This window comes from Heterodontus francisci, chromosome 4, assembly GCF_036365525.1.
Source record: "Heterodontus francisci isolate sHetFra1 chromosome 4, sHetFra1.hap1, whole genome shotgun sequence".
In the NCBI taxonomy this organism is placed as follows: domain Eukaryota; kingdom Metazoa; phylum Chordata; class Chondrichthyes; order Heterodontiformes; family Heterodontidae; genus Heterodontus; species Heterodontus francisci.
In genome coordinates this window covers 66,620,276-66,642,155 of record NC_090374.1, presented here as the reverse complement: position 1 = coordinate 66,642,155, position 21,880 = coordinate 66,620,276, and the positions used below count along the sequence as shown (strand labels likewise).

Here is a 21,880-nt window from a genome sequence, read left to right as displayed (position 1 = left end):
CTGCTACCTGCACAGATTGCTTAAATGTGCCCTTAATGAAGGTCACTGAACTTGACTCCCAATTGCTTGCCCACCAGTTCCAAGGTTTGTTTGGGTGAGAGGCTGAAGGCTCAGGATTCCCTCCCCACTGAGAGATCTTTGTCCCTGGTTCTTTGCCGTTTTCTCCTTTAAGAACATTGGATGAGTAACTTATACTCAGATATCTGCCTGTGTGAGTCTGATTAATTGTTAAGAATGGCCAGCTCGGAGGAGGTATTTCATTTGGGGTGAGGCAGTGGCGTAGTTGGAATGTCACTGAATTAGCAATGCAGAGGCCCAGGCTAGGGCTCTGGCGACATGGGCTTAAATCCCACCACAGCAGATGGTGAAATTTGAATTCAGTTAATAAATCTGGAATTAAAAAGCTAGTCTAATGGTGACCATGAAAGCATAGAACCCATAGACAAATTTCGGCACAGAAGAAGGCCATTCAGCCCATCATGTCTGCGCCGGCCGAAAAAACTAGCCACCCAATCTAATCCCACCTTCCAGCACCTGGTCCATAGCCTTTCAGGTTACAGCACTTCAGGTACATGTCCAGGTACATTTTAAACGAGTTGAGGGTTTCTGCCTCAACCACCGATCCAGGCGGTGAATTCCAGCCACCCACCAGCCTCTGGGTGAAAAAGTTTTTCCTCATGTCCCCTCTAATCCTTCTACCAATCACCTTAAATCTGTGGCCCCTGGTAATTGACCTCTCTGCTAGGGGAAACAGGTCCTTCCTGTCTACTTTATCTAAGCCCCTCATAATTTTGTACACCTCAATTAAGTCACCCCTCAGCCTCCTCTATTCTAAGGAAAATAACCCGAGCCGATCCAATCTTTCCTCATAGCTGCAACTTTCAAGCCCTGTCAACATTCTTATCAATCTCCTCTGTAATCTCTCCACAGCAATTATGTTCTTCCTGTAATGTGGTGACCAGGACTGTACGCAATACTCCAGCTGTGGCCGAACCAGCATTTTATACAGTTCCAGCATTTCATCCCTGCTTTTGTATTCTATACGTCAGCCAATAAAGGAAAGCATTCCATATGCCTTCTTCACCATCTTCCTGTCCTGCCACCTTCAGGGACCTGTGGACATGCACTCCAAGGTTTCTCACTTCTTCTACCCCTCTCAATATCCTCCCGTTTGTTGTGTATTCCTTCACTTTGTTTGTCCACCCCAAATGCATTACCATTGTTGACTGTTGTAAAAACCTAGGGAAGGAAATCTGCCATCCTTACCTGGTCTGGCCTACATGTGACTCCAGACCCACAGCAATGTGGTTGATTTTTAAATGCCCTCTAAAATGGCTGAACAAGCACCCAGTTCAAGGGCAATTTGGTATGGGTAATAAATGCTGGCTAGCCAGCTACACCCACATCCCATGAATGAATAAAAAAAAACTTGCTCATTTTCTTGGTGGGGATGAACTTCACCTCTGTTTGCCATCTCAAGAGTGGTCTATGTTATTTCCCTGGTTCTCTATTATTTTACGTTGCAAAATGCCTGGCCTCTGTCACCTTTCTATGATTATATCTCTCTGTGATCTTGTCTCTATATCGAAGGTTCTTTCTTGGCTGGGAAAATTCTCTGTTTGTGATGTCCTCCCTTTTACATGCAGCACATCAATAATTCCCTGTATGGGGAATCGTCCTACTGCTCTGTGTTATTCTTAATTGCTAAACATTTTCTGCATCATGTTTCCTTCATATTGCAACTCTAAATGTCTTCCCTATTCCTGTTTATTTATTAAAGATGGCCAAAATTTAAATAAAATACTTAATACACACTGGCTAACCTCACAGTTGGGGATGCTGTCTTATCATTTTCAAGGCTGATGAACTGAAACATATGTTTCTGCACTCAGCCTTGGCTCCCAGGACACCTGCTACCCATTGTTTTTAAGGGAACATGTGGGTGGAAGATTCTGAACCAAGACTCAGTGCCAAAAGATCAGGTATTTCAACATCTCAGAAGTTTTAAGAAGATAGCAAGGTCTAAAAGTTAATAATCTGCATACGGTATTGTTTTCAGGTGATCTTGAGGATGAGGCCATTGCAAAACTTTATCCTAGCGTATATATGTAAGATGACTCAACTGTTTTACTCTACCTGTAGTGCCCATGTAACTTTTTTATGCACTTTTTCTCCAGTAAGTTTCTGCTCAATATAATTATGCACTGCAAAATGAGATTCAGCAACTGTTCTTAAGGGCTGGATTTTGTTCTCCCCGAGGCGTCAGGTTCCGGGACGGGGGCCTGAAGATGCCTCCAGTGGAGGGCCGCCATGTACCCCGCCGCCAGGTGGACCCGATCTGATATTACTGGCGGTGGCGAGGCCTCGTGGTGGCCCCTCCACCGTTTGGTGATGGAACCCCAATTTGAATATTGAAATGAATTAAAATAAATGAATTAATAAAGCTCACTTTGCCGCCTGATGTCCCGCTGCGATCATCAGCCCAGTGACCGACACTCCCGCACCTTTGGATCCCTGTCCGGGGAAACGAGATGCCACACTTGTGGGGAGGAGATAGGTTTATCAGTGTGGGATTGGGGGCAACAGGGTCAAATTAACGTCATGGGTGTAGGGGATGGTGGGAAGGATTATAATTGAAAGTTTGTGCAGTTTCGGGGTTAAGGTCAGATGGTAAAGGTAAGTGTTTTGGGGGGGGGAGCGAAAGGGCAAATAATTAATTTAATTGTTATTGGGGGTGGGAGAGGGGCAAAAGAAATTTATTTATTTATTTTAATTCACTTTACCTTGAAATATTTAAATTAGCCGGTAGGGCTAACAGCCCTTTAAAAATAGCGTCAGCGCCTGCGCACAGGCAGCTGTCGCCATTACCGGGGACGGACAGCCTGCCCCCTCCATGTGATATTGGGGGCAGCCTGCCTGGCTATTTAAATGAGCTGCCGCGCTCAGAATCACAGTGGCTCTGCGACATGCGGCCCGCATGGGCAGGCCGCCGATTTTTATGCCTGCCGCCAACCATTTGGAAAATGGAACTGAAGCAGCAGAGATTAGCTTAGCAAGCCCTGAGGATACATCATTGTCAATCTTTTGGAACTTGGGGCATTTACACTATCAACCCTTTAAACCACATCGGCCACATAAAAATGCCAAGCATATACTTATAGTATCATTTACAGTACAGGAAATAGATCACTATGGTGCTTTGTCTTGCACTGTAAATTAGTACAATTTATGCCTTAAATGTGGAGATAATAACTGTGCTACATTTTAGGATTACAATTATGTGAGTGATATATAATGCTTTTCAAGACTTCAGGGTGTCCCAAAACGCTTTACAGCCAATGAAGTGTAGTCACTGTTGTAATGTAGGAAACATATGTATAACATTATGACTTTTTTTTTGCCAGTCAGATGTCTGACACAAGTTGAAACCCATCACCACATTGAAGAGTCTCCAAATCAAACTATGGAGAAATCTACACCCATCTGTAAGATTTCTATTTTACCGATATGAAGTGCACATTCATTCACCTTAGTGGCATGTCCTACATACCCAATTCCAAAGAACTTAGGTGAACATTAGCAGAGCCAAGGCTTATAAATTCCGAGGAGTACTGCTACTGTGTAACCAACTAAAGTAGTGCAGAGCATGAGTATGCTTGCCTTTGCTTAGCCAGCTAGGATCACTCTATCTATCCATTGGGGCACCGACTGGTTTGTCTGGAGCCGAGTGAAAAGAATACCAGCTCCCAGCAATCTACCTCCAGGTTCTATTAATAAGCCAGACTCTCTGGTCAATCATTAAGAGTGCCCTGGAGTGCTGCAGGCCTTCCAATTTCAGGTATTGGAATACCGACTATACCACATAAATTGGACTACTCTTTCCTTAGCAGAGATTAGTTCCTTCTGTTGCATGGTACCTAAAGTGAAAAAGATCTTACAACATATAAAACAAAACAATCAAAATGATTTTGTAAAAAATTATATATTCAAGAAAGAATTCAAACTTAGAAATTAATGTTTACGATTGAATACTTAATCTGTTCATGTGTCACCCTTTGCTATTTTTAATTGAAGCGTTTACCCAGTTATTTTAAAAAGTAATTTCTAGGCTTATGTGCTGAAAAGTTTAACACAGCTTTTATTCTGTTCATAAGGCTGACCAGAGTTTTTCACTCAAAACTTATGTGATCAGCGTCATGTGTGGAATAAAGCCATATCAAGTACTTTCTCATGTAACGTTATAGGAACAGGAGTAGGCCATTAAGTTCTATGAGCTTTATTGTGCCATTCAGTTAGCTCATGGCTGATCCATATCTTAACTTCATCTACCCATCATGGTTCTGTAACCCTTAAAACCCTTGCTTAACAGTTTTTAGATTTTCAAATGACGTGGCCTCAACAGCTTTTTGCAGAAGAGTGTTCCAGATTTCTACTACCTTTTGTGTGAATATGTTCATTCTGGCATCATCCCTAAATGACCTAGCTCTAATTTTAAGGTTATGTCCCTTTATTCTGGACTTTCTCACTAAAGGAAATAGTTTCTACTTATCTATGTAACTAAAGCCTTGATTGTGTTAGAAGACCACAGAGGAAGATGTTTTACATGTGAGCAAAAAGGGAAAAAAACTGCAGGTTCTGGAAATATGAAACAAAAACAGAAACACTCAGTAGATCAGAAAGCATCTGTGGAGAGAACAGGCGGAAACCAGACCAGGTTGTTGGGAGGCGGGGGAAAATTGAAATGGAATATGGGACTTACCCATTCCTTTTTCACCTGGGTGACCACAACTTTAAATTGCAGGCTGAGGCCATCCGCCTGAAGCTGGCTGGGTTCTTTTTAAATAGGCATATTGGGCTCTGATGCCGTCATCAGCACCCCAGCTGCCACTTTAGCCTGAGGCCCATGCAAAAGGAATTGTGGTGGCCTCCCTGCAAGGCAAAAGCTGCCAGGAAAAGCAGCCAGTGCCAGAAGAGGCCCAGCAAGGTAAGATTTTTTAAATGTTTTTAGCCGTCTTGTGGGCCAAAAATAGGCAGAGTATTCCACTTTGCTCCACAAGGAAACCTTGGGCCTCCCCTACCCCGGGCTTTCATTTCCCCCTCCCCCAACTGGGATTCCCCTTTCTTGTGCCTCTTGATCCCCTCCAGGAAAACTTACCTTATCCCCTTGGTCCCCTTCAAGAGAACATACCATGTCCTTTTGGTCATCTCGAAGAGAACTTACCTTGTCCCCTTGGTCTCCTCCCACAGCACTTTTCTTGTTCCGGAGACCGTACCCCTGGGTTCCCTGGCACGATTTTAATGGCTGAGTGGCTGTTTACCTGGCCATTTTGGTTGGGAAGTCGGCAACTGGCATGCTTGCTTTGCTGCATTCCTGTGTGGGAATTAAAATTAAGCCTGAAGGATTTACACCTGAAACGTTAGCTAAACTTAATTGTGCAACAGGTCTTGTCAATGCTAAGTGCAATCTAGAGGACTGTGGCACTAAAAACCTTTCTTCATTTCATTTGGCAGCAATAAGCCTTGCCGAATAATTATTCAGCGTTAATTATAAATTTCCCATATTTTTGTATATATTCCTCCATAACCTTCTTTATATTATTATCTGACATTCTGATGCTACCCTTATTTTGAGAGGAAAACCAAAGCCACCCTGTTTACCTCCTTTTAGAAAAATTGCACCTAAATCCCAATTCCCAGCTTCCTTCTTGACTGCACAATCAGGTTAACTTTGATAGTTCATATTGGCCACAAGCTGAACTTCAATTCCAATCGAGTATGTTATCAAAACTGTATGCTTCCACTTCCAATATATCACTGTCTTTGTCTCTACAAAACCCTCCCCACCCCCTTCTGCTGGAATCCTCAACTTGTTTTTGCCACATCCATGCTTAACTTTTCAGTGTTATCATCATTGGTCTCCCATACTAAGTCCTGAACATCTATGACCCCTTCACAAGTATAATAACTTGCAAAGTGCGGAAAAGTAGTAACAAGATTCTTCTTAACAACTGAACTTTATTTTAACAGCATTATCTTTTTATTAAAGCTATTTTGATTGTTGATTACAGATATCAAAATATGCTGCTTTCTAAAAGGTTGCACCAACATCAAAAGCTGTGCTGCAATACTTACACATATAACTTCTACCAGATGGTAACAGAATGCATTTACTCCTAATGCTATAGCTTCTTTCAGGAGGCCCTAAGGGAGTGTAAGAGGTGGGAAGCAGAACTGAAGCCATTGTAGAGGGGAAGAAGTTACACTCTTCCTGTTATGACAGGAAATGCAGACAAATGTGCTTCCTGACCATTTGCACAGGAGGGAATGAGGTCTTCTTTGACCTTTAGTTAAGGTACAACTTGTGTTTTATTGCCTTAGTAAACATGTTTTTCCCTAATGATTCCTAATGTATACCTGTCAATATTATATTTAAAAGAAAGAAATGGGGAAGTTCTATGGTCAATTCATGCTAGGTGGTCTGGAATGCGTCTTGGATAAACATAGTAAATAGTACTTTGTGGTGTATCTTGGCTCCCAGTTTCAGTCTAGTTCTGCCATATAGGAAAACGAGAGTGAAAACAGTAAAATCTACATTGGAGTAAGAAAACATTACCATTTAAAAAAATTGTAACTAAAAACTAAAAAGATCTGACAGAATTACCTCTTGAGAATTAATTAATTTTGTTTATTTTCTGGTAATTGAAGTTGTTGTAGGATGGGATGTCATGATATTCACATATTGAAGTTGAGAAGTTGACCTACTACGTGATAAACATTTGATTATTTGTTCTGAAACAAAAAATTGTAAACAAATAGATACAGTTTCTGAAGTTGTAGTGAGCTTGTAATATCTGCCTGCAGCACAACTTTGGCCTTCAATGAATTGGCAGTGCACCGTGTTATTGAACAAAGGTCAACGCATTGCAGAGGTACATAAATGGATAGAAATAAACATTCACATGCTCCCAAATACTTGATTTTGAAAAGTCAGAGTTCATTATTTTTGCAATAAAATTAAACAAAAAAGTTGATTAAGACTGAAGTACAGGTCAGTCGGAGACACATATTGTGTATCATAAAGGTAGTAACGAACAGACATCAAACTGAAAGGCTTTCTTCAGCAATGTAGTGATTGAATGGCTGCTCAAGACTGTATTTATAGATTTATAATAATGAGTATTGTCACTGATCTTATTTATCATATTTAACATGAAATATGAAACAGGAAAAGTCAATATTCTGTATTACTGTGCAATATGCTTCTTGTGTGTCACCTCAAACTGCTCCGACCATTCATGACAGACCTGCATGTAAGCACTGGTTTGTCACTTCAGTGTTACGCAACTGAAAATGTTCAAATGTTCTTTTTTTATTTGTTTGGAAGGACAAAGTTCAAAATTGTGCTGCTGGATGTTATTGAAATTTAAAGTGGTAGTGATATGAAGATTTCACACACTCACCAGTATGCTTTACTGAAGTTTTAGTGCTTTCAGCTGCCTAGGCTTCATATTCTGGAATTATCTTCTTAAATACCACTGCATCTTGTCTTCCTTCGCCTCCTTTCAGAGCCACTTTGCAATCCACTTCTTTCCCCAAGCTTTTGGTCATTCCTTGTAATCATTCTCCTTTGATTCAGTGTCCATTTTTCCTTTCTTGTGAAGCGCATTGGAACACTTCTGTGTGTTTAAACAGCTAAATAAATGTAAATTCTTGCTGTGTGTTCATGATTAGATATATATATATAAATACTATATATGAACACTGCATAACTTATAAGAATGTAAAGTGCTAAGTGTTTTCACAGAATAGCAATGTGATTGTCATTTGATGGATTTAGAAAGAGGTGAAATGAACATATGATTCTCCTGGGGTGGACTGAGTTACCAGGCACTAGGAAGAGAAAATGAATTATTAGGGCACATATGAATATATTTCTCTCCATTCATGGGTTCCCAGACAGGAAAAGTTGCCTTTATATTTTTCTGGTTTTTTGTTCTACCCATCTTCCATGCCACGCAGCATTGCTTAGCTAAAAGAATGGTGAGGCAGCCTGCTTCCAGACTATTGACAGTGCCAGTCTGGAAGAAGTTGGAGGCAGGTGTGTGAGAGTGGTCTACATTGACTTGCCTTTGATTTTGTTTTTCATCCTTTTTCTCTCTGTGGAGAGGTCACTCCATAATCACTGACCACCTCCAGGCGCGTATCCATTGTCTCTCGAGATAAGGAGGCCCAAAAGAAGAAGAAGAAGAAGATGTTTCTGTTCCATTCAGCAGGTTCTCTCCCAATGCCCCAGCTGAAATAAGGATCTTCATGTGATCAATTAAAAAAGACTGGGTTGCTAAAGCCTAAAGACTATTTCTAGTTCTTTAAAAAAAAATGTGATCTTAGGATAAGAATTGTGGCCTTATATCCATGCCACCTATCTTAGTTGTAGTCTGAAAAGCTAATTTTTCACTGAAATGTGTAGCTTCTTTCTTCAAATGTAGTTTGAATGGATTGTTGATTTATGTATTATTTAAGTGCTTAAAGTGCAATAATTCATCAAAGTAGTGCTATTTCAGTATTTATGGTTTGCTAGACACACATCACACTTGATTTAGCACTGGTTTGTGGTTTAAAAACCCTAAAATTGCTCGGTCACAGCTGTTTTTTGCACAGTAACAAAGGGTGCTGTACAGTAGGCAGCAATATTATTTTATTTTATTAGGTTTTGGTTGTTAATTTAGTGCAGAATAATGTAATCTAAGCAAATGTGTGAACTGAAAATAGGTTGCATGTCAAGTGATCGAATTTGAGTTGAACTGTAAGTCTTTAAAGTTATCGTAATACACAACATAATTTATTGCCTCAAAGAATGAGGAGCTAAGTGTACCTTTTTCTCAATATAATTTTTAAAAATACTAGTTCTGCTGTTCCCTAAAGTAGGCCCCAATGCTGCCTCTCGCAGCTTTCTTGATTTCTCAGCCTGGGAGCAAACCAATAATATTGTCATAAATGAAAACAGCAAACCATGCTGCTCTTGGGAATTGCTGGGTCTGTTGGTTTTTCTTTAGCCCCCTACCTCCAATAAAGCTCACCATAGCTGTGAATTATTTACTCCATATAGCAGCCTATTGGGAACAAACTGAACATTAATACAGAAGCAAAAAACTGCAGATGTTGGAAACCTGAAATAAAAACAGAAAATGCTAGAAATACTCAGCAGCTCAGGCAGCATGTGTGAAGAGAGGAAAGAGTTAATGTTACAGGTTGATGATCTTTCATCAGAACACCAGCTGAACATTGTCTGTTTGAATACCTGTTGCAGTTCATGCTATGAGGATGGAATCTAGTGCTCTGTTAGCAATCTACCAAGATCCTAATGCACTGATGAGTTTAGTAAGTATTTGTAGAGCCATTCAAAGCTTTTTTCAAAAAAGTAATCACAAAACCCAATATGCAAACCTCCACTGGTGAAAAAACACATTTCAATATAAAATTAGTTGCACCTAGAACCCTTCAAACAGCACAAGAAATAATTCAGACTCATCAATGGTCCTTATGTTAAATTGATGTAATTTGATTTTCTCTTATGTAATAAGTTTTTGCTGAAGGATACAAATGCTGGCAGGATGCCCTACTGACAAATTCCAAATTTACAAACTTAAAATGAACACTGATACTTGGGAAATGTATCAAAATAAAAATGGAATCTTGGGTCACTGCAAGAATGTCTGCAAAGCTTAGCTGTAGAATCTTGACAGTAGTTGAACCGCTGATTAGAAAAATGGAAAATTCAACAAGAGTTGTGCCAGTCAGCTGTTGTCAAAATATATGACTTTGGATTTGATTTAAGAGGTGAAGTTCATCTTCGGCCTTTGTGCAAAATGGGCAATAGTAAATTGGCAGCCTATTTTATATTCTACCAATTTTCTTTTCTATTGAAGTCAGAATTTTCAGACTATCCCCATTGGAGTTACGCAATGAAATGCCCTTGGGCCAAAAATCTTCAGATACTTCAACAGTGACCTTCCCTCCATTGTAAGGACAGGGCTAGACCTATTTTCTGATAAGTCCAAGCTCCATTCACAGCTCTTCTAATAATGAAGTATGTCTTTGATGACAACATCCAGCATTCAAACTTCAGCTGACGAGTGGTAGATAACATTCATGCCATGTAAGTGACAAGTAATGACTGTTCCAAACAAGAGAAAGCCCAGCAATCTTCCCCTGATTTTCAGTAGCTTTACTATCAATGAGTCTCTCACCATCAATATCTTGGGAGGTTACCATTGATTAGAAGTTTAACCAGATTAGCCAAATCAATGCTATAGCTACCAGAGTAGGGCAGAGGTTGTGTACTCTGGAACAAGTAGCTCAGTCCCTGATGCCTCAAAATATTCTTCACCATCTACACGTCTCAGTAGTATGAAGCATAGTCACCAATCTCCTGGATGGATGTAGCCAAAATAATATTCAAGAAACTAAATATCATCTTGGACAGAACAGTTCTCTTGATCGGCATCCCTGTCACTAGTCTCACTATTCACCCACTCTATCATTAGTGCATTGTGGTGCCTACAGGATACACTACAGCAATTCATCGAGGTTACTTAATCAGCACCTCTCTATCACCAAGAAGAATAAGAACAGTAATGTTGTGAGAATGCCATTATCTCCAAGTTCCCCTACCTCACATAGCATTCTGACTTAGATGTTCCTTCATTATCTAGGTCATTATCCTGGAATCCCCTACTGAACATCATTGTGAAAGAATTTATTATATATTAATAAATATATTTTTTAAAAACCTGTGGTTTCAGTCTGAGCAAGAAGCCAAGGAGGGCAATGCAATTACATTGACATTGTTGAAATGTTTCAAAGCTAAGTTGTTTATTGATAAGACAAATATGATGAAGAGCAGTAGGGATGTAGCATGTATTATATCCTGGGGTGCTACAAGTAAAAAAGTAGCAACAGTCTAAAAGCATCCACTCAAAGCTAACACAGGTTGACTGCTGAGATAAGAAATATTTGTATGTCATGTTTTTGTGATGTCGGCAGCTGGGATTCAGTGATAAGAGGTGAGATCATGTAAGATTGAGCTGGTACTAATAAAACTAACAAGACAAAAAAGTACATCTGAGTCATATGTGATCACACATAGGGAACGGCTTTATAAATATTAGGTCATATGGATTGTCACATTCATTTATAGGAGGGAAAGGTGATAGACACAGGGCAAACATATGCACAATAAGTGATAAAACAAGTTACGGGACATGGGCTGGATTCTCCTTTCTTGGCATAAATGCTCCTCTCGGCCACACAAAGATCATCATTTCTGATGCTAGTTAAGCTGCAGCCCTCCTCCATTGCCTGTTCCCCTAAGTGCCTCTGCTGGCTAGTGGTGGAGCTGTTGGATTTCCCGCCACACTTCCCCATCAGGGAGTTGACTATCAGATTTTTTATGGAATTGTCTGCTAACTGATTTTGTTATAATGAGGCATGATCACCAAAATATATCAGGTCTCCTTCCAGGGACATCAGGCAGGCAGTGAGATCGCCGCTCCCACCTTCTGCCTGATGTCCACCCAAATCAAAAATCACCTCCATTGTATCTATGGCTATTTAAAATTTCTCTTTCTACTTGCATATATATACTTTTGTTTTTAACATGATGGTTGAATAGTGGAGATGTGAGGAAGGATGAATGTTTGGAGGCTTGCTTGATTATCTTTGGGGGTCAGGAAGTATTTACACCAAGCTTTTTCTCAGGAGATAAAATGGATGGGTTGGAGTCTTACAAAAGATTAGCTTGTATGCTAACTTGATGGGCCAAATGGCCTTTTCTCATTCCTTGCTTTCTTATGATCTTACTATCAGAGTCAATCATGTAACTACTCTGTGTACTGTGCAATTACTCTTTCTCCCTTCCTTAGAAGTGGTCCAGAATATTATTAATAATCATGGTCATTTACCCCAATTCATTATTTACTACATCACAACAATAAGACTTTGTGATCTGAGAGTGCAGTTTAACTACTGAAACTCATTATCGCACCACATGGCTCAAATGAATAGACAGTTATCACAGGCATTTTAGTTTACATCCATCTATCCGTCACCTAACATCATTGTGCACCTAATTAAAGTGTGATTTGATAGCTCATTCTGCTGATTAGCCAACTCCTGTGCAAAAGAAAATGCAAGTAGCAGAAAAAAGCAGGCTTAAATTTATTTCTGTCAATTAGGAGGAGGCTTAAAAGTGTAAACAAGTTGTTTTCTGCTGAGTTGTAACTTTATGAGGATGGCATCTTTAAAGTTCTGATGTGCTCACCTTTTAATTTGAATTGTTAAAGATTTTTCTGTAAACAAAGAATGGAATTAGTCAAATGAAAAAGTGTAAATTTTTTTAATTGAAATATTATTTAAGGACTGATCTTTTTTGAAAGCTATTGTACTTAAAGCTTTCACTCTCAGACAGGATGGCATCTTTAAAGTTCTGATGTGCTCACCTTTTAATTTGAATTGTTAAAGATTTTTCTGTAAACAAAGAATGGAATTAGTCAAATGAAAAAGTGTAAATTTTTTTAATTGAAATATTATTTAAGGACTGATCTTTTTTGAAAGCTATTGTACTTAAAGCTTTCACTCTCAGACAGTTCTTTCCAGATCCTAAGCACTTGCTGCATAAAGAAGTTTTTCATCATGTCACTTCTGGTTCTTTTGCCAATCACCTTAAATCAGTGTCCTCTGGTTCTGGATCCTTCTGCCAGTGGGAACAGTTTCTCCTTATCTACTCTGTCCAGACCTCTCATGATTTTGAACACCTCTATCAAATCCCCTCTTAATTTTCTCTTCTCCAAGGATAACAGGCCCAACTTCCCCAACCATCTTCATTCCTAGAACCATTCTTGTGAATCTTTTCTGCACCCTCTCTAATGCCTTAACATCCTTCCTAAAGTGTGGTGTAGAGAATACTCCAGTTCAGGCTGAACTAGTATTTTATACAACAAACAAAAACAAGAAATGCTGGAATCACTCAGCAGGTCTGGCAGCATCTGTGGAAAGAGAAGCAGAGTTAACGTTTCGGGTCAGCGACCCTTCTTCGGAACTGTTTATACACGTTTAGCATAACTTCCTTGTTCTTGTACTCCATTTATAAATCCCAGGATCCCGTATGCTTTATTAACCGCTTTCTCAACCTGCCGGCAACTTTCAATGATTTGAGCACATATACCCTAGGTCCCTCTGCTCCTACACTCGTGCCCGTTCAATGCCTCACACCCACATCTCACAGGTTACAAAGGTTGACAGCTATTCAACCGTGACATCCATATCACCCAAAGAGATTGCACGACATTCACTGAGCAAGCAACTAACCTGTAAATAGTTGATCATCCCTTTCTTTAAGTAGTGCTGGAGGGATGTCCTTCCTGCTTCAGAATGCATGTTCAGCTGTATGAGGTTAAGGGAAGGCATTAGCTGGAGTGTTGAGCTCCAAAGTGGCACTGCTGGCTGCGTGCTGATAAACATCATGATTTGCCTGCTCTGCATACTGCTGGTGGGCATTCACTGTGCCCATGCTAATGCCCTCGCCAATAGGGTGTTCAGTGCAATTTGCTCTCCTAGGGTGGTATTTAATGCAGATGATAGGAGTCTTGCCCACCGGTGGAGAATCCCACATTGCCTCTTTTCAGGAAGGCCTGCCACATTATGTGCCAATGAGGCAAATAACTGGGCAGCAGCAGGCCTTCTGCGGGATTAAAAACCCCGGAGATGGAAGTACCGCCCACTGAGAGCTGTCAGCCAATCAGAGGCCGCAGCTCTTTAACTCAACAGCGCCACCATGGAGGTGGTGGCTGCTGCTGGTAATGCACCCACCTGAGGCCCAGGATTGTTGATCTGGTGAGACTACCAGACTACTGGTGAGTGATGGCAGGAAGGGTTTTGCGGGGTGGGGGCCGCAAGGGAGGGTCGTGGGGGGGGTCAGCAGCAAGCTCAGTAAGCCCCCCCCCTTCCTGATGCCTTTGAACAAGGGATCCCCCCACCCCCCCCCACCAGGAGCCGGCAAGCAACCCACTGGGTTTTGCTTGTTGTGCTCCCCATGTGGTGACAGGCCCGCCCGCTGCTGTGCTAATACCAGCAGCGGCAGGAAGAGGCCCTTAATTGGGCATTAATTGACTATTTAAGGGCCTTAATTTGTGGCGGGATGGGAATGCCATCCACAGGCCTTCGCCACAGACTTAATTGGGGTGGAGATGGGAAGGTGACAGGGTCCTCACCCGCCACCATTCCAGCTGATTAAATGCTCTCCCCACCTTCAAACCTACCATGGGGGAGAGCATAAAATTCAGCCCCAAGTATGCACACATTCTGCAGATGCCATTTTGGAATATAAGGGCGATTGTAGCACCCAAGGCGCTACCAATTCCAATTTCATGCCCAATAGTTTATCACCTCATGGAATCTCAGGAATAACAATCTCCTGTAAAGAATAGCAGCAATGAAATAACTGAAGTTTGCCTCTTTTTCATGAATATTGTCCATAACAGCCCTGATTGTAACAGTATAATTATGTTCAAGACTGTGCTGGTTTGTTCAATAAACAAGTGCATTGGACATCACATCTATTGTTGTATGAGATTTTCAATCTTTTGCTCACTAATGGGCTAGCTCTTTCTAGAATATGATTGTAGTAGTACATAATAGTGACAGTTTACGGAAATGCCTAGTTAAGTAAATGCAGCAGTTTGAGAACCCTATGATGATAATTTTGAATACTTACAACATGTATATTCTCAGACTTCAATATGCTTTTATGTCTTCTGCAGGTGACATTTACCAAGAGGAAGTTTGGGTTAATGAAGAAGGCTTATGAGCTAAGTGTTCTGTGTGACTGTGAGATTGCGCTGATCATCTTTAACAGCACAAATAAACTGTTCCAGTATGCCAGCACCGATATGGACAAAGTACTGCTGAAATATACAGAGTACAACGAGCCGCATGAGAGTCGAACAAATTCAGATATTGTTGAGGTAGGATTTACCCTGACATATTTATTGATTAGTTATAGTCAAGATCTTAGAAGTGGCAAAACATAGCAAAAGACTGTTTCTGAAGCTGACTAAGGCAAATTAATTAGAACTATAGACATTTATTCTATACACCTATGGGACAGAAATGCTAAATATGTGTTTTTTTTCAGTGCTATTCAAAAATCCTTTGATAATAAACATTGTGAATGGAACAATTCACTCTAATATTGCAAGATATTGCAGATATCCTGTCCAGTCCGAATGAAATGATCCCATGTTGGTTTTGGTTTTAGAGCATCAATTCATCTCCAAAATCTGAACCATGTTTGTTGGGACTCATTACATAGTGATGTCGTGACATCACCACACATTGCACAAAACAGTTACATTCATTTGGAAACATGCAAAATGTTTTTAACACTATTCCCAAGAAGAACTAAAAATTGAGGTATAATTAAAATATTTTCTTCGCTAGTCCTGCTCAAATTTCCTCATTAGGACCTGAACCAACAAAGACCCCATTCACACTGTGATCTACAATTCAGTTCTTAAGTTACCAGTTATGGGAGTTCAATTTTTGAGATCTACACACTGGCTTGATCTCATATCGACCCCTTTTAGACGCCATCTTCAGTGTCTTAGCAAAATGCAAACTGCTTCACTGCCTTGCTAAAGATGGAATGTAATTGTACCACTATATAAATTCCAGCTTTATAATTTCAATTTTTTTGAACTATGCTCATGCTTTTGGGAGTTTCTGAAAGCAGAGAATAGACAGAATGTAATTTTGCTTCATGTTGCACAGCATTTCAGGTTGTAGGGAATGTTATGATGCTTTACTTTTTTCCTATTTAATACCTCAGATTAGTTCATCCCAAGGAAAAGTCTCTGGCTATTTTGCTATATTTGAAGTCCCTTTTTAATCTATCATGTATTTTCATATAAAAGAAACATCACATTGTTTTTGTTAAATAAAAACAGAAAGTGCACAAAAGATCAGTATCTGAGAGACAAAGCGAGGTTAGCATTTTACATTATACCCATTATCAGAACTGATCTGATGAACTGCCCAACCAGAAATGTTACCTTTCTCGCTCATTCAAATGTTGATTGACCAGCTGCAAAATCCCAGGATTTTCTGTTTTTAATTTTGGATTCCAGGATTTGCATTCTGTCTTTATAGTTCTGCTATAATGTGCGCTGTAATATTGGCATTACCAATAGATAAATCTGAACATAGTGCTTGGCAAAATTACTCACATAAGTAACAAAGGAGGTTTCAGTAATTTACAGCAAAACTCAACCGTACTATTCATTGCATTCTCACTAGAATGATGCTGCTTAGGAAGTTTAAGCTAACATGTTTTTTTTTTAACGGTAAGAAATAGATGTTTATTGTTCATTTGATTTGAGTGCAGTTTTCTTATAAAACAGGCTGCTTCAGGTTCACAGCCAAAGACAGCATAGTTTCATGCCTGGAGGAAATAGCTCTGCAGTGTGCGTGGGTGTTGAAAGCGGGTCTTTACATTAGCTGATGCTCTGTGTAATTAGCATGTCTTTGCTTGATAATTAGTGGTGTGGCTACAATGGTGCATAGCCCCATGAAAGCTTCTCAGACATGTTTAGACAGATTGAAAAAGTTTGTACTCTGGGGAATCTAACAGTCACAAAAATGCCACATAGCACCAAATCTATATCAATTTCTACACTCAGGTCTATAAATGTGACCTTTTGAGGGCATGGATTTTCAAAGTACGCACTTAAATTAAAATCACTACAATAATTTAGAAAGAAAGAAAAGAAACTTGCATATATATCGTTTTTCATAAACTCAGGAGCAAAGCACTTTACAGGCAATGAAGTACTTTTGAAAGTGTCACTGTTGTAATTTAAGAAACACAGCTACCAAAATGCACACAGCAAGTTCCCACAAACAGCAATCAAATAAATGACCAGATCATCTGTCTGAGTTGTTGTTTGAAGGATAAATGTTGACCAGGACACCAGGAGAACACTCACTCTTCTTCAGATAATAATGAGAGATTTTTCATATGCACCTGAGCGGGAAGACACGGGCTGGGATGTTGTTGAGCTTCCGATGTCAGGCTCCGTGGCGGGGGAGGGGGGGAGGTGGCAAGGCTCCGTGGCAGCCCCTCCACCCCCCCACCCCCCGGCGCCGGACCCAACTTTAAATATTTAAATAAAGGAAATGAATACATATAAATACCATTCACCGCGATCTTACTGGCTGTCTGGAATCTTCTGTGCAATGGCCAGCACTCATGTGCCTTCACTTTCCCGTCACGCCACGAAGGTGGGGAAGGGGGGAACTTAGGATTTTTAGTGAAGTGAGGGGAGTCGGGGTCAACTCTAAATTTCTAGTGTAGGAGGTGGGGGGAAGGAATGTCCTCTGCACTTTGTGCACTTGTGGGGGGGAGAGGTCAAATCTTCAATCGAATGCTTTTGGGGTGAGGGGAACTGGGGCGGCTATTTTTTCAATGTATTGGGGGGCGGGTTAGAAATTTATTTACAGTGTAGTAGGGGGCTGGGTAGAGGGTTCAACTCTGTAGTTTCTGTGAAGGTCTGGCAGCCCTTTAAAAATGGTGCCAGCGCCTGTGCAGAGGCAGCTGATGCCATTCACGGCGTTGCTGAGGCCACCCCTGCCACATGATTGGGAGGGGCGTGGCCCGCCCTGCATATTTTGATGAGCTGCCAAGCGCTACATCGCGGTGATGTGACGATGTGCAACCCATGCGTGCAGACCACCATTATTTTCGCCCACCGCCGCTCCCGGCAGCAGGAGAATAAAATTTAGCCCATGGTCTTGGTTTAACATCTCATCTGAAAGATGGCACCTCTGACAGTGCAGCACTTCCTCAGCTCTGCACTGCAGTGTCAGCTTAGATTATCTGCCCAAATCTCTGGAGTGGGGCTTGAACCCATGGCTTTCTAACTCAGAGGTAAGATGGCAATTTTTTAAAAAGTTCTCAAGGAACTTCACAAATAGGCACGAAGAAAATGTACACTGAGACAAGAAGGGGGACATTAGGAAGATTGGCCAAATTTTGGTTTTGAGAAAGATTTTAAAAGAGGAGAGGGAGAGGTTTAGAAATGGAATTCCAGAGGCTGGGTCCTAAGTGGCTGACGGCTTTCCTGCCAATGCTGGGGCAAAGACAAGAGGGCACAAAAAGCCACAGTCAGAGATATGAACTGTTCAGGAGAAGGCAAGTGGGGTGTATAGGGCTATGGGTTGGTACACAGAAATATGGGAGAAGGCTGTGGAAAGATTCAAAGGGTGACATTTTAAATTTGATGTGTGGAAGGGCTGGTAACCAATGTAAGTCTGCAGGAATGGTGATCAGCAAGTGGAACTTAGTGTGGGATAGCATCTTTGTTCCTCAGGGTAGTGTCCAAGGCCCAACCATCTTCAGCTGCTTCATCGATAACCTTCCTTCAATCATAAGGTCAGAAGTGGGGATGTTTGCTGATGATTGCACAATGTTCAGCACCATTCGTGACTCCTCAGATACTGAAGCAGTCCGTGTAGAAATGCAGCAAGACCTGGACAATATCCCGGCTTGGGCTGATAAGTGGCAAGTAACATCCGCGCCACACAAGTGCCAGGCAATGACCATCTCCAACAAGAGAGAATCTAACCATCTCCCCTTGACATTCAACAGCATTACCATCGCTGAATCTCCCACTATCAACATCCTAGCGGTTACCATTGACCAGAAACTGAACTGGAGTAGCCATATAAATACCGTGGCTACAAGAGCAGGTCAGAGGCTAGAAATCCTGTGCCGAGTAACTCACCTCCTGACTCCCCAAAGCCTGTCCACCATCTACAAGGCACAAGTCAGGACTGTGATGGAAACTCTGCACTTGCCTGGATGGGTGCAGCTCCAACAACACTCAAGAAGCTCGACACCATCCAGGACAAAGCAGCCCGCTTGATTGGCACCTCATCTACAAACATTCACTCCCTGCACCACAGACGCACAGTGGCAGCAGTGTGTACCATATACAAGATGCACTGCAGCAACTCACCAAGGCTCCTTAGACAGCACCTTCCAAACCCGCGACTTCTACCAACTGGAAGGACAAGGGCAGCAAATACATGGGAACACCACCACCTGCAAGTTCCCCTCCAAGTCACACACCATCCTGACTTGGAACTATATCACCGTTCCTTCACTGTCGCTGAGTCAAAATCCTGGAACTCCCTTCCTAACAGCACTGTGGGTGTACCTACCCCACATGGACTGCAGCGGTTCAAGAAGGCAGCTCACCACCACCTTCTCAAGGGCAATTAGGGATGGGCAATAAATGCTGGCCTGGCCAGCGTTGCCCACATCCCATGAATGAATTTTTAAAAAATATGTCGCAAAAGTTTTGGACGCTGTAGTTAGAGAGTGGAGTAACGAAGACCAGCAAGAAGAACATTGGAGTAGTTGGGCTGAATTTTACAATGTCAGGGGTCGTGGCAGACAGGGGAATCCAGAAAATACCTTCGGGAGAGCCCCGCCACAGAGGCCGATGCCGGGAGGGCCCGGCCCCATATTGCCAGCGGCGGTGAGGCCGCTTGGTGACCCGCCACCCCTCCCGCCATTCCAGACCTCTGTCCGGAAATCCGAGGCTTTACTCTGGGGAGGGGGGAGCAGGTAAGTATTTCAGTGCAGGAGAGGGGAGCGGGATCAAACTCTTCCAATTGGTGTTGGGGATGGTGGGAAGGGGTAAAGATTAAAGTTTGTGAACTTTGTGGGCGGAAGGTCAGGTGCATAAGGTAAGTATTTTGGGGGGGTAGAGCGCAAGGAATTAAATGTATGGTTATTTGGGGGGGGGATGGGAGAGGGTCTAGATCAATAAATTTCATTTTTTACAACACGTTTCCCTTAAAAAATTTAAATAGCAATATAGCGCTCGAAGCCCTTTAGAAATGGCATCGGCACCTGTGCAGTGGTGCCTGACGCCGTTGTTGGGGAACGGACCGCCCACCCCTCCCTATCATCGGGTGGGGGGGTGCGGTTTCACCCCAGCCATTTAAATGAGCCGCCGCACTGAATATTGCGGCAGTTCCACGGTAGACCGCCATTTTGAAGCTCGCTGCTGAGATTGGCAGCAAGCATATAAAAGCCAGCCCGTTGTCTGGAGGTGGTAAAGGCTTTGAGGGTTTCAACAGTAAAAGTGCTGAGGTAGGTGTGAAGGCAGGCAGTGTTGCAGGGGTGCAAGTCAGCTGTCGTTGTGATAGAAAATATGAAGTCTGAAACTCAGCTCATTGTTGAGTATGAAGCTAAAGTTGCAAACTGTCAGGTTAAGACTGTTACGACCGAGGTGGGAGGAGTGCACTGTCTTTTCTGGTTCCATTTCTCCACAGGTCACAACGTATATTTACCCAGTTACCGATGCGGTCAATCATATACTCTACTCTTTATCCCATAATAAAATACACCAACCAGGTGTCTTTAATAAATAACAAAATTATCAGTTTATTATCAAACAAGACTTATCCAGTAACAAAGCAAAGCATTAACACACGGATTGAAATATGAAAGTTCCCTTTTAAAATTCCCCATACACACACACTGAAAAAAATACAGAAATTCTCTCTTCAGAGGTCTGTTACAAAAAAAAGACAAAAAAAATACATTGGACAAATACTTGCTAATTCTTGAAGAAAAATGAGAAGATATGGAAGAAAGTCAATTGTCCCTTTTGATCTGGCGTCTCGGTATACAGAGACGAGTCATCGGGATCTTTTCTAAAGCAGTTCTTTTAAGGCAGCATTGAGAATTAATCTGGCAGGTTTTTCCAGCTTCTCAGGAGAGATGCAGCACCAAGGATTTTAGCTCTCCCACACTAGATCTTTGCAGGGTTTCTTCAAAGAGGTACAGAAAGAGGTCATCTGGGTGTTTTTTCCCTTGGCACATTGATCTCCAACTGTCTTCAAAACAGTTCACACCCCAAACAGAAAGTCAGCCTCCTGACCCCCATAAACCTTGACATGTAGCATTTCTGTAAACATCTTCCCCAGGTCACCAAGGTTGCTGTTGTTTACTGAGCCCAAAGCACATGATTTCCAGCAAAGGTTGTTTTCAAACAACATCTCAGTGTCCTTTCAGTGAACTGTCAACAACAAAACAAAGTCCAGCATTTATGAAATCTTCAGCCTTCCAATGAATCCATCTCCACAATTTAAATATGAGTCCTCAAAAAAGACTTAACAAAAAATATAGAGGCATCTTCATAAGACTAAGACAGTGGCTGGGGAAGGGGATGGAATTAATGGTAAGGGAAGCTAGTTTGTCATGGGGCTGTAGATGAAGGCTTTGGTCTTCCCAATGTTGAGTTACTGACATATAAAATAATTTACTAATATTTTCAATAAATTGTTATTAAATTTTTAAAGGTAATTTAGTTGGTGACTTTTCTAATTGTGTGCCATGTATTCCCTGCTTTATTTTTAACCTTTAACAGTTTACTGCTACATTGATTATTTGGTGAAGACATCAAGGGCAACCTTAATATTTCATCAATAGCTTAAGGCCTGATTGCACTGACGCACAAAAATTATATTTTATATCTATACATATTATTGTGCAGTAGGTTTTAAATGCTCGTGTAACTTTTTAAATATGGCTTCAAATTATTAAACATACTGTTTCAGTTGTAAGAGCTAGCCAATAATGAGAAGAACATTGGGGCCATTCTACTGCTATTGCTCTTGACTCCTTTAACAAAAGTTCAATTTGGGAGCACAGTCTTTTTGTTTAAAAAAACTTGGTGGTATTGGGCATTACTGTTCCGACAATAAAATAGGATCATGATGATATGAAAAGTATAAAATGTTGATTGCATTA

The 21,880-nt window shown here is 41.3% G+C and overlaps 1 protein-coding gene across 7 annotated transcripts in view; it reads left to right on the top strand.

Moving 5' to 3' along the window:
* mef2cb (myocyte enhancer factor 2cb) overlaps nt 1-21,880 on the top strand; it is a 314,026-nt gene that overhangs the window by 178,803 nt on the left and 113,343 nt on the right. For all 7 annotated transcript variants that reach the window (XM_068029659.1, XM_068029657.1, XM_068029658.1 and 4 more), the window contains one exon: nt 14,817-15,020. In XM_068029659.1, the coding sequence (XP_067885760.1) occupies nt 14,817-15,020 (204 nt within the window). The remainder of the gene's footprint in view (nt 1-14,816; nt 15,021-21,880) is intronic.